Here is a 23,943-nt window from a genome sequence, read left to right as displayed (position 1 = left end):
TGTAGTTATAGAGAAGAAAATCCATTATTGGCAGAGCAGTTATTCTCCAAATGGATTCTTAGAATAGGGAAAATTCAGCTGTTCAGTACAAATCAACAAGAGATACATTCATAGAAGGGAATCTCAAAAGGAGAAAGGAATCAAAGCAAATTATCTTAGCATTCAATATGAAAAGATTTGCACTCCCAGCAATCCTTTTTTCTTCTCAATCTCATGAACTTCATTATTTAAAAAAGATCAATTACTTATGTTCACAGTATTAGTCTACACACTGTATTATGTAAAATCCCTAACAAATCTGTCCTTTTCCTTCCACCTCTGGCTGCGAAATATTTTTTCCTTGTGGCATTGCCACTCCTAGAACTGCAGGTTCATCTCTTTCCTTGCATTCATTCTGACCTGGTGAACAGCTCTGTTTATCATATCTGCCATTTGTAATTCTAGAACTTTAGCAACAGCCTTCTCTCAGTCTTCATTTTGCAGCAAGACTGTCCCGCTTACAAACTAGATATGCATGTTTCTTTTAAATTCTCTTGATAATATGGACCTCTCTTGTGGTACTTATATTTTACTTTACTTTTTTTCTATACTTATGCAATGTCCACACCATATAAAAATGTTTTGAAGGCAAATATTGATTCTATCATGTGCGTTCTATACAGTGCCTTTTATATGTTTGGAAATTGGTTCATATTTGTTAAATTATATTTTATATGGTAGGGTCTTCCTTCCCTTGATCAATTCAATGGCCTATGACCTTTATTCCTTTGTCTGACCTGGAGTGGCTTATGAATTAGGAACAGGCGATACAGACAAAGATAAACGTTCTCAACAACTTGTGGGCTTGGTCTAAGCATCCTGTTAGTTTCTATCCCTGAAACACAAAAGAGCAAATAAACAGTTTTCATTTGATATAGCTGAAAGAAATAGAAGATTCTTATTTTGCCCAGATAATTAGCCTTAATTAAAATTAACTGAGAAAAGGTAGATCAAAAGGTACAGTACCTGAAGTTTGGTTTTCTGACTGGAGCCAACTTGTTGACAGAAAACTTCAAAGAAATCAGCTACTCCCTCTTCCACCCACAGCAAAGTCACTGAAGTCTGGGTTTTGTTCACTGCGAAGAGTGATTTTGGTGGAGCTGGTTCTGAGCAAAAAAAAAAAAAGTTTTTAAAAAATTTAATTTAATTTACTAAGTGTATTCTTTCTTCTTTCACTAATAAGCAGGTGAAGCATCCCCCAAATTCAAATATAGGTAGGTAAGAGCACCATAAAGACTTCGTATTGCTTTTGAAATACGTCCTTTCATAAAGATAGCTATCTAACTTGGAAGGCAGAATATTTTGCCTTTTCCCCCTTCCATTGTTTTACTTCTCTTTTCGAAACACTTCTGTTTTCTACTTCAGTTTCATCACAGACATAATCTATTAATAGTTTCTGTGTCATTTATACTGGAATTAGCATTGCCCTGAATACACAGAACTTTCTGGATGAGAAACAAAAATCTGCACTTGATAAAGGTGGAGAAAAATGAAATTTGGTGTGTTTCCTTCTAATGATGAGATGCAGTTTGGTATTTAGCCAACAACCTGTCTTCCTTTCTCTGGAAACTATTTGGAACAATTCAGACAGAAAAAATGGCTGCTTGAAAATGTAGTCAAAATTAAAAAAGATAAAGCTAAACAGATAGTATGATTTTTTTTTTTTTTTTTTTGAGGTGGGGTCTCACTCTGTCACCCAGGCTGGAGTGCAGTATTGTGAACACAGCTCACTGCAGCCTCATCTTCCCTGGCTCAAGTGATCCTCCTGCCTCAACTTCCCAAGTAACTGGGAATACCTGGCTTATTTTTGTATTTTTTTATGGAGACAGAGTTTTGCCATGTTGCTCAGGCTGGTCTCAAACTCCTGGGCTTCAGCAATCCACCCGCTTTGGCCTCCCAAAGTACTGGGATTACAGGTGTGAGTCATCGTGCCCGGCTGATAATATAATTTTTTAAGAAAATAATTGATAGAAGAGGATTGGACGATTAATAAAATGTTAGAGATAAATTTTTATCTTAGACATTTTATCTTAATAATAAATAAATCCATTTGTCCAGGAAGCTGTGTTGTCTGTCTTCTTCATACTTATTTCTAGTAATTGAGTCACTGGCATTGTTCTCTTGAGCCCAAAAAACCCTGCCTGTTCCTCAGTTCTAATAGTCATCTTCTGTCTCATTCTCCATTCCCGAATGTCTCCTGGTCTTCTGCCTGTGACGCTGTCTTTTGAATGTTGTCTTTCCCTCCAAGTTCCCCAGTATGCAGAGTGCTGTGCCTGAACTCAAGGTCTTGAGCTGGGGTCCCTATTACCTGCTCTCAGACCCCCTGACATTGCTTATTTGAACATACTGTATCTTGCTGCTAGGTTCACATAACAGCATCCTCCATCCACCTGTATGTGCCTGTCAGACAACTACCCACTGTTGTAGGTTTCTTCCTGCTTGTTACTTGGATTTTTTCATTTTCTGTCCCACTCTCCAAAGTCTGTTCTCCAGCTCCTATGCTTTAGAGGTGCTTGAAAGAGTCCTGTCGGCCATTTCACTGCTTTGACAGGTACACATCTTTGTGTGGGAAGATTTGAACCTTGTTTCTAGAATATCATCATTATGGCTCTGCCCAGGACCAAGAAGTATGTCAAAATCATTCTTGACATGATTTATCATAGATCGCCTAAACTTATATCCAACTAAAAAGAAGCATGTTTCTTTTCTGCAGCAACTTGACAAGGTTAGACAGAAGAGTTGAAGGAGGGAAGAGATGAGTTCATCTTAGGCAAGCAAAATCCACAATAGATGTCAGGACCGCTTTTTCACTTGTCATGAGTTGTACAGTCCTCCCCACATTGTATTGTCCCGCTTCTGCTCTGATGAAGACTGCCAGTGAAACACAGAGGTTAATTTCCACTTCTCACTTCCTTTATAACTGCCATTGCTAATAGGAGTATGTCCTTCAGGGATCCTGACTCATGTGGAACTTGGATCTATGGAACCAAGTGTGAAGTTGTTGGGGGCATAGATGAATGGTTAGTTAGGCTGAGCCTGGGCTTTTCATTTTTAAAAATGCACACTACAGAATTGTTCCTCAGACACAGTTCTGAGGTTCTTCCCTTATTTCTCAGTCCCAGAGAGCACATCTTGTTACCTTTTCCTTTAATCTTTTTTTTTTTTTCTTGAGACGGAGTCTTGCTCTGTCACCAGGCTGGAGTGCCGTGGTGCAATCTCGGCTCACTGCAACCTCCGCCTCCCGGGTTCAAAAAATTCTGCCACAGCCTCCTGAGTAGCTGGGACTACAGGCGTGTGCCACCATACCCAGCTAATTTTTTTTTGTATTTTTAGTAGAGACGGGGTTTCACCATGTTGGCCAGGATGGTCTCGATCTCCTGACCTTGTGATCTGCCTGCCTTGGCCTCCCAAAGTGCTGGGAGCTAGGATTACAGGCATGAGCCACCACGCCCGGCCTCCTTTGATATGTTTTTAAATTATATTGCATGTCCAGACTTTTGTCATCACACTCATTGATCATCACAAACGTGCTGTACCTCTTTTTCCCTGGCTCTAATCAGTCCTTTCTTCATTTTGTCAATGATGGATGAAAATCACCTTCAAATGCCATTTTGCCATGTTAAATCCTGTCTGTGCATTGTCTGTGGTATCAGATCCAAACATACTATGTCTTTAAGATCCTGCTTAAATTGACTGCATGCTATCCATCCAGCTTCACCACCATTCCTAACACACAGATGTGCTGCCTCCTGGGAAAGCTGGTCTTCTCACTGACCTTCAGAGGGGCAGTGCTCTGTGTCAGCCCACGTTTACGTTCAATCACTATGCTCTTTATTCTGCTCATTCGAAGATTAAGAAAAAGCCTTGCCACCTCCTTGAAGTCTCATTTGGTGACTCTTTCTCTTGATGATTTATCCCTTCTCTGACATTCTACTGCCTTTAATTATTTCCTATGTAATCTATGCGAGTGAAGGCCTGACTCTAGTAGATCCTATTAGACTCTTTAAGAACAGGGGTTATATGTTATAAATGACTTTGTCTTCATTTGAAGTAGCCACCTATAGGTACTCAATAAATCTTATTTATCTGCTGATTTAAAACATGAGTCAAGATTCATCAACCAAAAGAGGAGGATTCAAGCCCCAGGCAAGACCAGACACGCTGGGGTTGTATCTTAATGTTTTCTTCTGTTTTTATGGTGATCATGTAGATAAAATTATCGAATTTCAGGGACAGAGTCAAGAACTATCATGAATTATTGCAAGAGCTCCCAGTGGTCCAAGGAATACGACATGAATACTGCAGTGAGGGTTTCCTTTGTTCTGGCTGAGAACGTGGCTGTAGGTGACGCAATCCTCAGGAAAATCTAAAGGTCTGGGACATTTAACAGCCACATAACAAATTTTTCTTTTTGGGTGGACTATGAGGGCAATGGATTATTTCAAGGTCCCTGCACCTGTTATCACTGTGCTCTTTTTCTGAAAGATGTTTACATGTCAGCTCTGTAGGTCAATGAATAACATACACGAATCACCTGCTTGAAGACTGTTCAGGTTCTTCGTGATAGGTGTGCTTCCCTAAATTAATCAGGCAAAAATTTAACTCTGGTATCCCAAAGGAAACAAAGAAAGTTATTACAATTTATTGTTATTATAATTATGAACTTATTACTATGACAAGATTTCACAAGTGAAAGTATAATTGAATTGGGAGTGCTTTTAATTAGATTTTCCTATTCAAGACAACAACTGTCCCAGGAAATGTTTTAAAATGTAAGAATTGGAATGTGAATCGTCCAACACAGCCACTAGCCACATGTAGTTGTTGTGCACTTGAAATGTGGCTAGTCTAAATTGATAGGTGCTGCAAATAAATGTAAAATACAGACAGAATTTCGAAGACCTAGTATGAAAAAAGAATAAAATATCCCATTAATAATTACTCATATTGATTACATGTTGGAACAATATGACGTTGAATATATTTGGTTACATAAAGTATATTGAATTCAATGTTACCTGTTTCTTTTTACTAATTTTTAATGTGGCTACTAGAAAATTGAAAATTATACATGTGGCTCTTACTATGTTTCAAATGAACAGGACTGAGTTAGAGCATTTCTTCTTATTGCCTAGAGTAGAAGTCTGGAAATTCCTGGCAAAAACTGGCTGGAGCGATCCCACATTTCATGAGAAGTCAAGGCCAGCTCAGTGCCACAGCCTAGGATGGTTTAGATCAAGCTTGTCCAACCCATGGCCTGTAGGCCGCATGCTGCCCAGAATGGCTTTGGATGCAGCCCAACACAAATTCATAAACTTTCTCAAAACATTGTGAGATATTTTGCAATTTTTTTTTTTGATTCATCAGTGTTAGTATATTTTATGTGTGGCCCAAGACAATTCTTCTTTTTCCAGTGTGGCACATGGAAGCCGAAAGCCAAAAGGCTGGTTTACATGACTCATGTTCTCCATCCTCAGAGGCACAAAATTAAAGTGGATAGTGGCTAAATATTATTTAGGCAATTGCATATGATAGGGAATACAATGACATCAAAAGCATTTTGATTGCTTTCTATCTTTGTTATGGGATGAATTATATCCCCTCCCTCTAAATTCATATACTGAAACCCTAACCCTCAGTACCTCAGAATGTGACTGAATTTCATTATTATTATTATTATTTTGAGGCGGAGTCTTGCTCTGTCGCCCAGGCTGGAGTGCAGTGGCATGATCTTGGCTCACTGCAACCTCCACCTCCCAGATTCAAGCGATCTTCCCACCTCAGCCTCCTGAGTAGCTGGGACTACAGGGGCCTGCCACCATGCTGGGCTAATTTTTGTATTTTTAGTAGAGACATGGTTTCACCATGTTGGCCACGCTAGTCTCGAACTCCTGACCTCAAGTGATCCACCCACCTGGGCCTCCCAAAGTGTTGGGATTACAGACATGAGCCACCACATCCGGGGTGAATAGGGCTTTTAAAGAGGTGATTAATTTAAATGAAACTGTTAGCATATGTCCTAATCTAATCAGACCAGTGTCCTTATAAGAGGAGGAAATATAGACAGTAAAGAGATGTATGTGCACAAAGAAAAGACCGAGTGAGGACACAGTTACAAAGTGATCATCTCCAAGCCTCAGGAGAAGCCTACTCTGCTCACAGGTGGACCCTGAACTTCCGGACTCCAGATCTGTGAGAAAACAAATTTCTGTTGTTTAAGCCACACAGTCTGTGGTATTTTGCTATGGCAGCCCTAGCAAACTAATACAGTCTCTCACTCTTCAAAATACCAAATATGTCCCTTTCTGCACATGAGGGTTTAAACCCTATAAAATATCAAATATAGTCTATCTTCTAAAGCAGAAGGATAGGAAAACCCCAATAATGTTGTGAAGAGTAAATGAAATTTAAGACAACATATACACAAACACTTTATATAATGTAAAGTCATGTAGTTATTAGTTATAGAACATCTCCTATTGCTTTTTATCTCTCTAAATGACATTTTCAATCTTAATATTTTCAATATTCTCATGCTCCAAAATGTCAAATTTCCTTTTGTTTGAAATAATTTCACAGTCCATGATATTTGGTGTGAGTACCTATGTATATGGGTAAAGGGGACTGACATACCATTTTCATAAAATGAGGTATAGATATGGGGTTGTTTGCTTTTAAATATCCTCTAAAAGCTTTCTAACATTGCTGATGTTCCACTCAACTAGCTGGCCCTCCCTATTTTTTCTTCTCTCTCATTCCATACCTGTCTGGGTTTGGACTGGGAATCCAATCTAATTTTAGAAGAAAATCAAGTACCATGCATAGAATATGGGCAGACTGGAAGGCTGAAGGCCATCTCTACCATTTAATTTAGATTGGATTATGAGAGGCTCAAGCTGTTGCCTAGGCTCTCTGGGGAGTGAAAGTGACCTTCCTGAAGTACGAGCTAGTGTCTGATTTTTATTCTGCGCTCTGGCAGCAAATCTCTTCCTTTTCTCGGGAATTCCAAAGGGAATAGTCAGATGTAATATTTAGCCTAGGAGCAGAATGTACTGTGTTTATTGTCTAAAACCCATCTTTCTCTGATAGCTATTACATTGTTTCTTCTTTTAATGTGACTCATTAATTTAGCTGCCTAGGGGAATAATGTTTATGAGAACAAGATTATATCCATAAGGACCAGCGTGGTGAGTCATTTTACAAATGTGTGACATTGGTAATAAGGAAAATTAAGTAGAAAAGCATTATTAAAATTATCTTAATCCATGACCCACATAACAAAATTTATTTTCAATCTTTAGCCTCACTGATCACAATTTTCTAGGATGCTCTTCATATGCAAAGCATAATTGTTAACATCTACATTGTAATAAGTCTTTTAAATTTATTTTTATTTTCCTCAACTCAAGCAACTCTATATTAAGCAGTATAAGTCATATAGCATATTCGACTTGGCCAAAGGAAGCATCTGCAACTTAAGCAGTGTAGGCTGCAGAAATTATGCTCAAGTTGGTGAAATAACATCTGCAAAAGAAAGCACTATCTGAAAGGAAAATAAACAAGAGGTACAGAAATTATTCAGGGTGAGTTAAGATTGATAAGCAATGAAATTAAGGAGAGAAATATTTATATGAAACAGCAGAAGCCTTTGTTAGACCTGAAGTTTATTCGACCTTTTCTTGTTGACTTAGGGAAATTATTTTCCTAGATACATTTAACATGTAATTTGAACATTTTTAAAAAATACCAGGAAATAAAAAAAAATTCAGGCAAAAATTCAGGCAAATATTTAGCACCTGAGAACACATTAAATTTTTCCTATATATAAAACATATAGGAGGCCTATATATATAAAAAAATATATATAGGGCTTTTTCCTATATATAAAAATAAAATTTTCTCAGGAGTTGGAAATGTCTGTCATTTTCATTACTTTTTAACTATATTCTTTTTTTTTTTTTTTTGAGACAGAGTCTTACTCTGTCACCCAGACTGGAGTGCAGTGGCGCAATCTCGGCTCACGGCAACCTCTGCTCCCTGTTCAAAAAATTCTCCTGCCTCAGCGTCCTGAATAGCTGGGATTACAGGTACCCACAACTACGCCCAGCTAATTTTTGTAGTTTTAGTAGAAACGGGGTTTCATCATGTTGTCCAGGCTTTTCTCGAGCTCCTGACCTCAAGTAATCTGCCCGCCTCGGCCTCCCAAAGTGCTGGGATTACAGGCAGTGAGCCACCGTGCCCAGCCTTACCTATATTCTTTATGGATTAGAGATAGCAAGTATAATATCTTCTTCTGTGAATCACTAGGTGGGTTGATAGTTTTAGTACCTTAAGTAACTTCTAAAGACCAATAGAGTTTTTCAGAGAAAGCTCCCATTTAACATTACTTAGTTTCTTTTTTTTTAATTTTTAAAAATTTGCATATGTTGATGGGATACTAGTGTAATTTCGTTACATGCACAGATTGCATAGTGGTGAAGTCAGAGCTTTCAGGATATTCATTACCTACATAACATACATTGTACCTACTAAATAATTTCCTATCATCCACCCACTTCCCACCCCTTCACCCTTCTGATTCTCTTTACTTGGTTTCAAAACAAATATCTGAATTCCTCCTTTTTGATGATTCCAGGAATATATGCTTTTACTTAGCATTTTTATTTTGTTAGGAGTCATATATTGCAAAATTCTTAGAAAAAGATCAGTACTTTCATTGCGTCATTAATCTTGTTGCTTTTATTCTGAACTCAGGTATGGAACGAAATTCTAAAAGTTGAAGGAGCATAAAGGATCATCTAGCCCAGACTCATTTTATAGATAGGAAGCTGGAATTCAGAGGGTCTGAGTTACTTTGCTATGGTAACACAATATGATGGCAAGGGCAAGAACTGGGATCCACACCTCTGGACTCCTAATTAAGGGGAAACAACTGGTTTCCTCCCAGTCAGTGAGTTTCCCGTTCAGTTGCGTATAAGTGGGGATGACAAGCCCTCCTGAAAGTCCCTTTGCTTAGAAGACCAACTTTTCCAGAGTCGGCACCTGCTCAGGTATTTAGGTCAGTGCCAGACTTCACAGTCATTGCCCTATGTGTCCATCTTTCAGATTCTTCCAATACATTGGAGAGGATCATGTACCTGCAGAATATGCAGTACCTTATGATGGGCAGGAGAAATGCCTTTAAAGAAGCTTTAAAGTGGGCCAGGCACGGTGGCTTACGCCTGTAATCCCAGCATTGTGGGAGGCATTTGTGGGCAGATCATGAGGTCAGGGTTCGAGACCAGCCTGACCAAAATGGTGAAACCCCCATCTCTACTAAAAATACAAAAATTAGCTGGGTGTGGTGGTGCACGCCTATAATCCCAGCTACTTGGGAGGCTGAGGCAGGAGAATCGCTTGAACCCGGCAGGTGGAGGTTGCAGTGAACAGAGATCAGGCCACTGCACTCCAGCCTGGATGACAGACTGAGACTCCGTCTCAAAAAAAAAAAAAAAAAGAAAAAAAGAAAGAAGCACTAAAGCGGTTTGGCATGCCTCTGGACAGTTGACAAACCACAGTGACACTCAGAAGACTGCAGTGAGGAGGGGTATATTGAGGTGAGGGATTGGTTAGTGTCAGGCCCAGGTACAGAGCCATGGGACCATGGCATGGCTATCACTGAGAGCCTAAATCTGAAAACAATTCTTGCATGGGGGTGCTGGCCATGGAGATATATATCAGAAGAGCAGCACGACAGGTATTGCCCCCTACAAACCGAAAGAACACGCATATGTTTATCTTACAAGAAGTCAATCAAAAGAAACCATCCATAAGCTGCCATCATGACCTTCACTCTTCTCACGGTCCTATTAATGCCCATACTTTCTGTCTGTCATTGTCTTCCTGAAGATATATCCAGACTGAATCCTTCCACTGGCTCCCTGGGTTCCATCTCCTCTCTCCAATCAAGGACATCACACCAAGTCTCACCTCTAACTATCCTCCGTCAACAGTTTTCTCTGTTTTGTTGAATCATTTTGCTTAGCCTACAGACAAGCTGCTTTCAGTCACTTAAAGAAAACAAAATAAAAACAAAAAACTAACAAACACTCTTGGATTCTTCTATCCTTTAGCTCCTGTGCATTTTCTCTCCTTCCCTTTATAATATAATCCTCAAAGGTTTTGTTATTCTAGTTATTTTATGGTTTTCTCCTTTCATTCTCTTTGAACATCTTTTAATTAGATTTTTTTTTCTGTCACCATGGCACCCAAATACCTCTCTCAAAATCACCAGTGACTTCTGGGCTGCTAAAATCGGTGGTCAGTTCTCATTCCTCATCTTACCAGATGTTTTCACAGGTTTGACCTGGGCAATCTCCATTCACTGAGGTGCTCTCTTCCCTTGGCTCCTGGGACAGGACACTTTTCTGTGCTTTTCCTTGCTTCCCTGGCCAACGCTCCTCAGTCTCTTTTGCTGGTTTTTACTCACTATCTCCACATCTTAAAGTTGGAATGGCCCAGGGCTTAGTTCCTGGATAGCATTATTTTTTCTTTATTGAGTCTTTGTTAACTCATCACATCTGTCTCCTTCCTACACTCAAATTTATATTTTCAGTCCTGAAGTCTTCACTGAATCCAAGCCCTTTTATCTAACTGCCTGCTCAGTATTTGTTATTTAATGGTTTCACAGGAACCTTAAAAATGTTGGCCCATCCAGACCTGAATTTCTGACGTTGCCCCCCAACCAGCCTCTCCCATAACCTTTTCCAAGTAATAAATAAAACCTCTGTCTTTCCAATTGCTCAGGCCCCAAATCTTGGTGGGTCTCTAGGCTTCTTTTATTCATTCATAGACAACATCTAAGTCCATCAGCAGATTCTCTCAGCAACACCTTCAAAATAAATTTTGAATCTGACCACTTTTCATCTCCTGTGTGGTTCCCAGTCTGACCTAAACAAGTATAATCTCTTATCTGGACAGACTCAATGTTCTTTAAACTTGAAGGTGATCATGTAATTTATCAGAAGTGTCCACACAGGAACATTTTTGGGGCAGAAAAGCCTTGCCCCAAATCCTAAAGAGGATTACTGCCTTTTAACTAATCCATAAGAAGTGTAAAGTGGGATTGTCTAAGGCAAGAGGGATGTATGGTCATATTACCTAGTCGGTTCCCTCCTGCCCTTATCCTTGCTCTGAACAATCTGTTATCACCAGAGTGACACAGTGCAACCCGTTAGGTTATGTGCTTCTGCTTAAAGCATGCAACAGAGATTCATCTCACTCACAGGAAAGTGTCTTTTCAATGACCCTACGTGCTCTGTTCCCTTGCTACCTCTCTGCCCAATTTCTATGACTCTCCACTTTGTTTGTTCCACTCCAGCCACACTGCTTGCCTTTCCTCGAACTTGCCAGGAACACTACTGCCTCCAGAGCTGTGCACCTGTAGTTCCCTCTGCCTACAGAATCTCATCCCAGTGATCTCTTTGGCTTACTCCCTCATTTCCTTTAGGCTCTGACTCAAACATCACCTTCACAGTGACACTTATTCTACTCCCCACAAAAATAGCACCCATCCCCCATAGCGCTTCCTATCCTCTTTTCCTCTTTCACTTTTCTCCATGACACTTATCACCATTTAACATTCTTATATTTATGTTTATCATCTCCTTTTCTCCATTAGAATGAGAGTTGACATTTTTGTCAGTTTTGTTCATTTCTGTGTGCTCAGAACCAAGAAGAGTGTGTGGCATATAGTAAATGCTAAATAAATATTCGATATTCACTGATTTACAGGATAACTTTTTTTTTTTTTTAAAGTATAAGACCTTAAGCATTTTATCAGCTTCTTTCTAGCTGACTGGCGGCCTACAGATTTCTATATATCTATCTCTATATCTGTATTTGAGTGAGACAGAGAGAAAAAGCCTACTATCCCCCAAATACTTAACATTTCAAAGTATTTTGATTTTTTCCTTGTCCATAGCCAAGTTATGTTTTAAGGATTTCTAATCTCTATAAAAGTTTCTATGACTGAGATTAAGAAAATCAAGCCAATGTCCCTAAGACCAAATTCCAAAAGAGGAACAGAAAGTCACAAAAGTGGGTGTGAGGCTCCTCCCTGTTCTGTGAAATGTTTTAATAGAAAAATGAAGTTTGTAGGAAAAAGAGCACACCTCAGTCTAGGAAAATAGAAGGAGCAGATGGATAAAAAGTACGAAATGACTGTTTCTGGACCAAGACCTAACAATGGATAAAGCGTGTCATATTTCTCTAAGCGCCAGCTTGTTCAAATGAGGACACAGTACTGAATTATCTCCAAGAGCTCTCCTAGCACTAAAGTTATATGATTCCTTATCTTGAACATGCTCAAACATGTCTGTGGTCAGGATAAAGCAGAAATTTGATGACAGTGGTGTGCAATTCTGGTTTTTTTGTTTTGTTTTGTTTTCTCTGATCTCCTTAGCTTTTCCTTTCCACTCTCTCTTTCTAATTCTTCCTGCTAAGCTGAATTTCTAACTGCTGGAGTGGTTCTTCCAGACTCAATCCAGGGCTTCTCTTTCCTTCTCTATCTTTATTTACTACTTGGTGATTTCATCCAGACACTTCCAAATTTATATTTCCAGCCCAGAATTCTCCTCTGGCCTTCACATCTGCACCAGGATATCCAATAATCATTAAAAAAAATTTTTTTTACATCAAAGAAGAATCCTTGATTCTTACTTCACCCTAAATGTCCTCCCTCTGTAGTTTTACTAGTCATCTCAGTCTCAGTAAATTGCACCACCATTCATCCTAGTTGCTCAAGAGTGAAGTCTGGGAGTCATTAATTTCCCTTTCCCTCACTTCCTGTTTCTGCCCTATCAGAAAGTTCTGTGGATACAACCTCCAAAAGAGCTCCTGAATTCTGTCCACTTCTCTTCATCTCCATTACAACCACTGTAGTCAAAGTTACCATCACTCTCTTGCAACCTCTTTGAATTAGAATATTATTTTTAAAGCTGGCACAAATAGCCCCTTAATCAGTTCCCTACTTTCATTGTTGATACAGTAATCCCTTTCTCATTAAGCAGCCAGAGGGATTGTTTTAAATGTAAATCAGATTATTTAAGTTCTCTAAATGTCCCTTCATTACTCTGAAAATAATATTCCAACTGCATGCCTTCAAAGACCTACACTCAAGCCTGCCTTTTCCCTCTGCCTGGCATCCTCCTTCTTGGCCTTTTCATGGCTGGTTCTTCTTGTTATCCATGGCTTTCTCAAAGAAAGCTTTGACCACATAGTCATTCTGCACCACATTTCCTTGTTGCAGAGCACTGTACAGCACTTACTACCATCTTCCCCTTCACTAGATCATAAGCTCCTTGTGCACAGAAAGTGAAAGCAGCACTCTGGGTTCATTACCATCACTACTACCACAAGTAGTCTGGCATCTGAGTAGTAGTTAGAAGGTTCTCAATATGTATTAGTTAAATGGATTGATGAATGGACATTCTATTACCAGAGAGCTATTTGTCATGTATCCAACACGTCTCATTCTTCTTTTTTTTTTTTTTTTCCCTTTCTTTTTCTTTTTTTTTAAGGTTGGGAAACTGATTCTCTTATGTAGACTTAGCAAGTCCTCTTAAAGTTGGCCCAGGGATCCAGGTTGATTCACTAAAACTAGAAAATACGATTGGTTACTGGTTGAAGCCACAGTCATGTGCAGACCAATGAGTTCTTGTAAAATGACAAGTCCTAGAGGCAGATTTGATTGATATTTGTAATGACTGACTGCCAAAGTGACCTGTCGTCACACACCACCAAAGTATCATGAAACTGCTGGCAACCTAAAATTCCTAATGGGATGGTCGGTTCAACATCCTAGGGAAGGCATCATTATTGGTGCATGTCTTTTTGTGGATGTTTATTGATGATACAATATTGAGAATTATTGGCAACTGTTTTGAGGGCTTTCTATCCTTGCACATGACATCTTGGATTAATTTATATGATACTGGACTCACTGGTAGTTTGGTTTCTTTCCATAGAGGCAGAACCTACCCTCCATGACACAGGAGTCATTCAGAGGCATTCTAAAGAGGCCTTTATTACAGATAAATTGCACTGCAGGTTAGTCCAACCTATTTTGGCCCTAGCTTTAACAACGGCATTCTGATTCAAACATGCTCTGAAAAATCTGTGTGCCAAAGTTGTGTTTTTCTGTAAAGGAGAATGACTATGGCTTCTATATATATCAAAATGAATGCTGTGAAGAAACATAAAACAACTAGAATGAAAGTTCTGTAAACACACACACACACACACACACACACACACACACACACACAACCTGCAATTCAGGTACTACTAAAGCAAGATATTATTTCACTTCTCTGAAAGGTGAAACTTGTTCAGATTAAATATTAACTGGCATACTATGTTCTGAGGTCCGCAATTTCAATTCATTCAACAGTATCTGTTAAGCAGTTATATGTGTTCAGGCATTGTGTTATACAAAATGGAAAGGGCTTATACACACAATAACATGATTAGTAGAACAGATCTTTTGACCAAAGGATAAAAACCAACATTGTTTTCAAGGAAATAAGAAAGGCATTTCATATACAGATTGTCTTGTCTACAGAGAGGAATAACATAGAAACAATATTCCATTTGATATTTAAAATACCAATAAGAAAAAGCTTATTAATTCTAAGGGTTATATTAACTAGAAATAATTTCCATGAAAACTAACCTTTCCTTCTTGTAAAGTTTAAAGAAATTTTCCAAGCTGGTTTACATAGTCCATTCTGTTATCAGGGAGACATGGAGACTCCAAACATTTTGATAAGTTTGGGAAACTATCATGGTTTTAACTCACAGTCCTATGTAGGTACAATTGTACCAGTTCATGACTTTGACTTATATTCCTGAGGCACCATAGACCATGATGTCATATAGAAATTTCAGTGAAGTGTCCAATAGGCCCACTAAATGCTACTTTGATAAGACCACCTCTGAACTTAAATTTTAAGGGAGACTGAAAAACCAAATGAGTTGGAGAAAGCTGCTAGGATCTGAGAAACACTTAACAGCTTCCTGTAATAGTAAAGCTTGGAAAAAGGAAGACGTTGGGAATGTGAGCACAGTTTTCAAGTAATTACAGTTACCTGGAAATGAGTTTTTGAACGATCCTTTACACTCACAGAGGGCAGAGTCAGAGATAATGGTTAGAATTGGTACACAGGCAACTTTTTTCTTAATAGAAAGATTATGCAAAGTTGGAAGTTGGTGCTCTCCACATTCATAGAATTTAAGTATAGACCACAAGGGAGGAAGAACAGATTGCCTTCAGTGCAGGAAAGATAAGAGGCTACCCTTGATCCTCAACTGGAGCACTAGCGCCCCCTTGAGGGTGTTTGGAAGTTTGGAGGAATGTTTTTATTAGTCACAACAGAGGGAATTAGCTAGCTGTTCTTTTGTGGTCAGGACTTAGAAATGCTAGCTGTCCTGGAATTATTAAGAGGACACCAAATGAAAAATTGTCCCATGTCCCACAACCCACATGACTTCCAAATGTCACACCAGAGAAAATCCACAATGTGTAAATTGCAAGTACTTCACTACATAGTATTGGAAGTTTTTAAAAAGGAATTAAGTAAAATAATTTAGAAGAAAGTTGTCATGAAAAGGCATATTTAAATGAAAATAAGATAATATTTAAAATTATAAATTATTCAATAATATAATTTTGACTTCCATAGTGTCGAATCAATACATCACATATTTCCAAATTACCTGTACAATTTTAAAGTATTTCAGCACAAAAACTTAGTTTTTGTCATGGCAAATATGAGACAAAGAAATTTAAGACTCAGTGACTTATGCATTGAGTTCTGGAGAAATGCAATTACTGGGTAAATTGAAGAAAGACCGTATGTTTTGCTTTTTAGATTTTCTGAAAGTTTTCTCAAAGTACATCACTGTCAACAATGCCACCCATGGTATTTAAGCTACTAATAAAACAACCGTGAATTAGTCTTTACTTACAGCTGCTAATATGAACACATGTAATAACAGAGATGAGACTGCTATGGACAGATTCAGAAACAAAAATTAGCAGACATCTTAAAAAATGATGTTACTAAATTGCATTAACTATATGGAAAACACTTTTATTACCATTTGATAGACTTAATTTTTGAAATACGGAAATTATAAAATCTCTGCTGTGAAAATTACATATTGAAATTATGCATTTAATTTTGGGTTGCCACTCTTTCAGTCATACTGCCTCTAAAGGTCTACCACACAACTTTGTGTCAATCTATCCTCCATTGTCTGTGGCAGATTTTAGGATACTGTCTTCAAGTTTCCCTGTAAGTATCAGAAACTAAACATATACCGCAATAAATGGTCAATTTTTGAATGTAGAAGATGTGTTTTGTGTTACACAGTCACTTTCCAGTTGTATGTCATACTATAAAGAATTATTTTGACATTACACTACACAAAAAGATCCAGTTCATTTGCAAGAATGTTAAAGTATCTGTTTTTCCTCATCCACAGCCTATTATTTTTCTTGGCAGATTATCTTACAGAATGAATTTGGAAGTATTCCTTCCTATTCAACTTTTTTGAAGAGTTTGAGCAGGATTGGCATTAGTTCTTTAAGTGTTTGGTGAAATTCACGGATCAAACCATCAGGACCTGGGCTTTCTTTGGTAGGAGACTTTATTATGACTTTCATCTCATTGCTCATTATCGGTTCGTTAAGATTTTCTCTTTCTTAATGGTTCAGTCTCGTTAGGTATGCTCAGGAGTTTATTCATTTCTTCTAGTTTTCCAATTTGTTGGTTTATAGTTGTTCATAGTAGCCTCTAATGATTCTTTGTATTTATGAGGTCTCTTGTTATGTCTACTTTTTTGTTTCTGATTTTATTTCTTTGGGTCTTCTCTCTTTTTTTCTCAATCTAGCCAAAGGTTTGTTGATTTTATCTTTTTAAATAACCAACTTTTTGTTATGTTGATCTTCTGTATTTATTTTTAGTCTCAATTTCATTTATCTGCTCTGACCTTTATATTTCTTTCCTTCTACTAATTTAGTGTTTGGTTTGCTTTTGCTTTCCTAGTTCCTTGAGGTGCATCATTAGGTTGTGCATTTGAACTTTTTACTTTTTTATATTAAGGGCATTTATTGCTAGAAACTTCCCTCATGCTATGGCTTTTGCTATATCCCACAGATTTTGGTATGTTGTATTTTCATTTTCATTTGTCTGAAGAATTTTGAAAATTCTTTTCTTAATTTCTTCATTGACTCATTTGTTGTTCAGGAACATGTTCAATTCCCATGTGTTTGTGTATTTTTTGAGGTTTCTCTTGTTATCACTTTCTGGTCTTATTCCATTGTGGTCAGAAAAGATACTTGATATTATTTCTACGTTTTGAATTTGTTGGGACTTGTTTTGTGTCCTAAGATATGATATATTCTAGAGAATGTTCCATGTGCAGTTAAAACAATGTATATTCTCTAGCAGTTGGGCAAAATGTTCTTTAAATGTCTATTAGGACTATCAGGTCTCATGTGTAGTTTAACTCTGTTGTTTCTTCATTGATATTCTGTTGGATGATCTATATGTTACTGAGAGTGGGGTGGTGAAGTCCCCTACTATCATTGTAATCAAGTCTATCTGTTCCTTTAGATCAATTAATGTTTACTTTATATACTTAGAAGCTCCAGTGTTGGGTGTGTAGATATTTATAATTGTTATATCCTCTTGCTAAACTGATCTCTTTATCATATAGTAACCCTCTTTGTCTGTTTTTACAATTTTAGATTTGTGGCCTGTTTTATCTAACGTAAGCATAGCAACATCTGCCTTTTTGCTTGTTTGTTTTCCAGTTGGATGGAATATCTTTCTCCACCCCTTCACTTTCAGTCCCTGTGTGTCTTTACAGGTGAAGTGGGTTTATTAAAGGCAACATATAGTTGGGTCTTATTTTTTTATCCATTCATCCACACTGTGACTTTTAATTGAGAATTGAGGCCATTTACATCCAGTGTTATTACTGCTAAGTACAGATTTACTACTGCCATTTTGTTGCCTGTTTTCAGGTTGTTTTGAGAATCGTCTCTTCCTTTCATTCTTTGTGGTTAAGTGATTATTAAGTGCTATGTATTAATTTGTTGTTTTTTATTTTTAATTCACTGATTATATGATTTTGTGCTGTGCTTACCACGAGGCTTATAAAAAATCTTATAGATATAACAAGTTTATTTATTTATTTGTTTATTTTTAAGATGGGGGTCTTGCTCTGTCACACAGGCTGGAGTGCAGCAGTGTTATAATCACAGCTCACTACAGCCTCAACCTCCGGGCTAAAGTGATCCTCCTGCCTCAGCCTCCCAAGTAGCTGGGACCACAGGCATGTGTCACCATACTCAGCTTTTTTTTTTTTTTTTTTTTAGTAGACATGAGGTCTTGAATTCTTGGGCTCAAGCGATTCACCAACCTTGACCTCCCAAAGTGCTGGATTACAGGCATGAGCCACCATGCCTGGCCATAACAAGTTACTTTAAAGAGATGACAACTTATCTTAGATCACGAGCAAAAGAATAGAAAAAAGCAAAACCACCACACCCAAAAATTTACCTTTTAACTTCATTTCTCTCCACCCCCCAGTTTTGACTTTGTTGCCTCAATTTACATGCTTTACATTACCTGTCTCTTAACAGGTTGCTGTAGCTATTATTGTTTTTAAAAGATTTGTCTTTTGGGCTTTATACCAGAGTTATGGATGGATTGTACACCTCAATTACAGTAATAGAACATCGTGGGTTGGTCCATGTATTTAATTTTCCCAAAGGTCTAATACCTTGAAAAGTTTTCTTTTTACATGTGTCCTTTTCTCTTAGATTGAATAACACTCTTGCATTTATTGTACGACAGGTCTAGTAGTGGTGAATTCTTTCATCTTTTGTTTTTCTGAGAAATACTTTATCTTTCCTTCATATTTGAAGGACAATTTTGCTGGATACATTATTCTTGGATGGCAGTTTTTTCTTTGAGCACTGTGAAAATGTCCTTCCTCATAGCGTGTACAGTTTGTTGCCAGATGAATTGCAGCTTGTTACCTGTTATTTGCTCCTTTTCTCTTGATACTTTCAGGATCTTCTCTTTGTTCTTGACCTTTGAGAGTTTTATTATTATCTGCTTTGGGATGATCTTATTTGAGTGGTATCTGTTTGGTATTCTCAGACCCTCCTGAACCTGGCTAATTATATCTTTCTCAAGTTTTGGAATGTTTTCTATTATTATTTTTTGAGTAAACTTCCTTGCTCAGCTCCCCCTTGAATACTAATAATTCTTATGTTTGACCTTTTAAGGTTTTTTGTTGTTGTTGTTGAGATGGAGTCTGGCTCTGTCGCCCAGGCTGGAGTGCAGTGGCACGATCTCAGCTCACTGCAAGCTCCACCTCCCGGGTTCATGCCATTCTCCTGCCTCAGCCTCCTGAATAGCTGGGACTACAGGCTCAGCCACTATGCCAGGCGAATTTTTTTTTTTGTATTTTTAGTAGAGACAGGGTTTCACCGTGTTAGCCAGGATGGTCTCGATCTCCTGACCTTGTAATCCACCCACCTCGGCCTCCCAAAGTGCTGGGATACAGGCATGAGCCACCTCGCCCTGCCTTTTTTATATGTCTTACAGGCAGACTTCGCTTACTTTCAGTCTTATTTTTCCTTTTGCTCCTCTAATGGTGTGTTTTCAAATAGGCTTTGAGCTCCCTGAATCATTCCTCTCCTTTGTCCATTCTGCTGTGATGAGTTTTTCAGTTCAGCAAACATATTTCCCAGTACCAAGATTTTGTTTGATTTAAAAATTTCTCTGATAAATTTCTGAATTGCTTTTCTGTTTTTTCCTGGACATCACTGATTTTCCTTAAACTGGATTTTGAATTCTTGTTCAGAGAGCTCACAAATCACCATCTTGTTAGGGTCAGTCATTGGATTTTCGCTTTGTCCTTTTCTGGGAGGGGGGTCACAGTTACCTGTTGTTGTTTCTTATGGGCATAGATCTATGTCTTTGCATTAAAGAATTAACTAGTCCACTTTCCTATGTCTGCCTTGCCTTGTTTTGTCTTTATTGGCTATATTTGCTTTGCAAATCTTCACCACTAGATCACTGCCTACATGTCAGCTCTAGGTAGCACCTTAAATCCAGATTTGCCTTGGCTCTGCCTGTCCTGAGAAGGAAAGGTCTTAAAGGAATTATCCTGGCAGTGTGTCAAAGTTGGCTGGGGGGCTCATGCCCAAGGGACCTGTGAAATAAACCTACAGTATGGTGCTGTGGAACAGCCACTCTGATTTGGTGTCTCCTTTGGCCAAGTTACAGAGCAGAGTTGCTGGGACTGGGAATGGTAGTTCCACCTCACCTCTTTGTTTCTGCCTATCCTCAAGCTATTTCTCCCTTCGGGCAGTCACAATGCTTCCTGTGGCTTAAGGCAAGGACAGATAATCCTGCCAGGGGAACACAACATAGTGGGGAAACTAGTTGACTACCTCAACCTCACTTTTTCTAGTGTAGGAACATGAGTTGGCAGAAGATTTTCTGCACACTTGTTGCCAGGCAGAATCGCGGGGGAGGTGTCATGAATGTGGAAGCCTGATTCTCCTACCATCTGCCCAGAGTTTTTTCACTTCTTTATGGCTCTGGAATCTGTTTCATTCTCGTATTTGAGTTCTGGGTTGTTTCTGGCGAAAAACTCAGAGCTGTATATTTGCTTTTGGTTTTCCGTTGGGTAGAGGGGAGTGAAGCCAGCTTGCTTCTATGCTGCCATTTATAAACTTTTGGTGTGTTGTCCCTACTTTAATTAAAATTATTTCCATCTTTCTCTCATTATATGACAATATAGCTCATCTTTGAGTACTTATCTTAACTCTAGTTTTTATTCTAGGATCTACCTGTATCTATGCTTGTTTAGTTATTTGTTATTAATTAATTTATGTTAAATTGTTCATTTCTTAGCTTATTTTTATACTTCTTATATAAAAGACTAGTAATCTTTTTATTTCTTGTAAACCCCAACTTATTCATTTTAATTATATTCAGGCATCGGGTAATTTCATTATGTCTTTTAGAGTAGTTGTGTCTGAACATATACATAGGGAATCCATATTATTTTATTATAAATTAGTTTCTTTTTGTCTTGATTTTATACTAGAGTTAGGAAACTATATAAAATTTAAAAAATCAATATGTAGATTTTAAAATCCATTACTATTTAAGATAATAAAGAGGGTATTACATAATATTACATAATATTAATATGAAAATAAAATGTTGTCTTATAGGGTTGTGAACACTGCATTAGATAATCTCTAATGTGCTTCAATCTCCAAAATCCTATGACTACCTGGTTTCTTTAACCTTACCAAGAATAGTGAACACCACTGTTTCCCAGAACAGTATGTATCCCACTCACAGAAACTTGTACCAAGTTGAACATACTCTTTTGCTAGTACAAATGTCCATTTTCTACTCATAAAAAATTAGCCATTTTTCTGTTATTATTTCATTGAATTGAGGAGGTCTTGCTGAATCAAATGATGCAAACATTAGTTATCCCAACATGATTATTTCACACCCATCTCTGTGTCCTCTTCTTACCTAGCTTGACAAGGCGGAGCATGGAGGTATTACTTCCTCTTTCAGTACAAGCGGTTACTGAGAGGTTGTAGATGTCGCCTGGAGGCAAGCTGAGAATTGCAGTCATGACATTGCGTGTTACCTGCAAGATCATCAAAATCGAGGGTTTAAACTTTTAGTGAATGAGTCAGTGCACCACCCCAAAAAACTAAAGGACTATAGCAGACACATTCCCTCTCTGTTCTATGCTGCACTCTGCAATTTATTATATTATAGATACATTATATCTTCTGAAAATTTTATAAATTCCTCAGTTGGGCCCAATGCAAGGTAGCCTTAACAATGCATTATATACATCAGAACAATTTTGTGATTAATTCCCTTATTTGGAATGGGTCTCATTCTGACATTTTCTCATGTATTCATAACAGGTTTTAGAAAAGAAAATTACTGAGTTGCTACTGATACGTACATTCTAAGAAATTTAAAAGAAACCTACCCATATCTGTAGACGTGTGGCTTCCTACCTAAGGGCCATTGTTATTTCCCATCTTCTCCTACAGCTAGAGGGGACGATGTGACCTAGCTCTGATCAGTGGATTTTAAGTAGAAGCCACATGGACAACTTATAGTTCAGTTCATATCCTGTAAGTGCTGGGCTCCCACATCCTCCCTTTTCTTTTCCGCTTCCTGCAGGCTGGAACATGGAGGTAATGATGATAAAGGTTTATCTCTAGAGACAAGGACTGTGCAAAGTGGCAGATGGAACAACAAAACAGAATTTGCCTCCCTGGACGACCCCTTAAAGCAGAAGTTCCCGGTTAGTCCTGTGCTTTAATGGGAGAGGTATAAACTTCTATTTTGTTTGAGCCACTCTCCTTTTGTTTGTTTCTTTATTACAGTAGTTTAGTCTGTACCCTAATCAGTAAACATCAAAAAGCATATTTTGGAGGAAAGAAGTCAGTAGTCCCAAAGTCCCCAAATCTTTAGGTGTTGGTGATATATGGGAAAAATGGGAAATATGTTAATTGTAGTTTTCTTGAAAATGTTTGGCATCCTGAAGAAAAAGCTGAAATCACAATTCTAAATATAAATGAAATCAATAGTTGCAGTTCTTACAGCTCACTGTTAAAGATTAAATGGTAAGCTCTATGAAAGGAAGAATTTAATTTTTGTTCACTGTCTTATCTCCAGAGCCTAAAACAGACAACTGGCATGCAAACATTTGATGCGTCAATAAATTATTGCTTAGTGGTTTTCAATAGTTCATAAAACTAAATTTACAGACACCCAATACTAGCATTCAAAGAAACATACACTCTTTTTAATTTTCTTTTTTCCTTCTGCAACAACCATCCAGTGAAGCATTCTAGAATGGGACAAGTCCGTTGTATCATCCCCATATGTCCAACTGATATATAACAGACTGTTGAAATATTCCACAGAAGTGATTTCTGGAGCCACTGGGGCTACAAGGGAGAAACAAGGCACAATTTAGTATAATAGACAGATAAATAAATTACTTACTAGTAGAGCATGAAATCCTACATAGAGTCAACTTAGCGAATTAGAATTCACAGCACACGATAGTCTTGGTAACTTCAGGACCTCTCATTAACAGTGAAGGGTGGTGATACAGGATGGGCACTTGTTTTATGGGATCCCACATCTTGTAAATCTAAGATACAAGACACCCAGACCCATCTGTACCTGAGGATATCAAAGTCTTTTATATAAATTTCACCATTACAAAATTCCTAAAAAGTTCACTTATTTGGGTATATTTGTTACATCAACCAATTAATATTAATAGGCATCAGTGGAGTTATTATTCAAGTAGGATTAAATAACTTAGAGTCCTGTAAACTAAGTCTCTTTCATTTACTTGCAGCAAAGACGTTTATGGGAATAAAGAACAGTAGGATACAAGGGTAGAAAGATAGAAGATCATAGTACTACAAGTAGGATAGAAGACAAATGTTATTTCCATAAAATAACAAGACAGTATTTACAGTGTTCTAGCCCAGTGCTTTGCACAAAACAGGCTCTTAGTAAATGCTGCTGAGCGAGTAGTGAGAGAGGAAAGAAGGGAAGAACAAGTTTTTTTTTTTTGTTTTTTGTTTTTTTTTTATCATGCCACGAAGCTAAATTCTAACACTAAGCTTGCTACTTTATCATCTTACACATTTAAATTTTCAAAAATTTAAGCAGGGAATGCCTGTAATCCCTGCATTTCAGGAAGTTGACGTGTGTGGATCGCTTGAGTCCGGGAGTTGGAGACCAGCCTGGGCAACATAGC

General features: G+C 37.9%; 1 protein-coding gene across 2 annotated transcripts in view; it reads right to left on the bottom strand.

The window, feature by feature from the left end:
* PTPRO (protein tyrosine phosphatase receptor type O) overlaps positions 1-23,943 on the bottom strand; it is a 278,715-nt gene that overhangs the window by 51,071 nt on the left and 203,701 nt on the right. For both annotated transcript variants that reach the window (XM_005570243.5, XM_005570244.5), the window contains exons 11-13: positions 22,962-23,113; positions 21,666-21,786; positions 1,006-1,145 (exon numbers count right to left, since the gene is read on the bottom strand). In XM_005570243.5, coding sequence (XP_005570300.3) covers positions 1,006-1,145; positions 21,666-21,786; positions 22,962-23,113 — 413 coding nt within the window. The remainder of the gene's footprint in view (positions 1-1,005; positions 1,146-21,665; positions 21,787-22,961; positions 23,114-23,943) is intronic.

Source organism: Macaca fascicularis, chromosome 11 (genome assembly GCF_037993035.2).
Source record: "Macaca fascicularis isolate 582-1 chromosome 11, T2T-MFA8v1.1".
Taxonomy (NCBI): Eukaryota; Metazoa; Chordata; class Mammalia; order Primates; family Cercopithecidae; genus Macaca; species Macaca fascicularis.
This window is presented reverse-complemented; position numbering and strand designations above follow the sequence as displayed.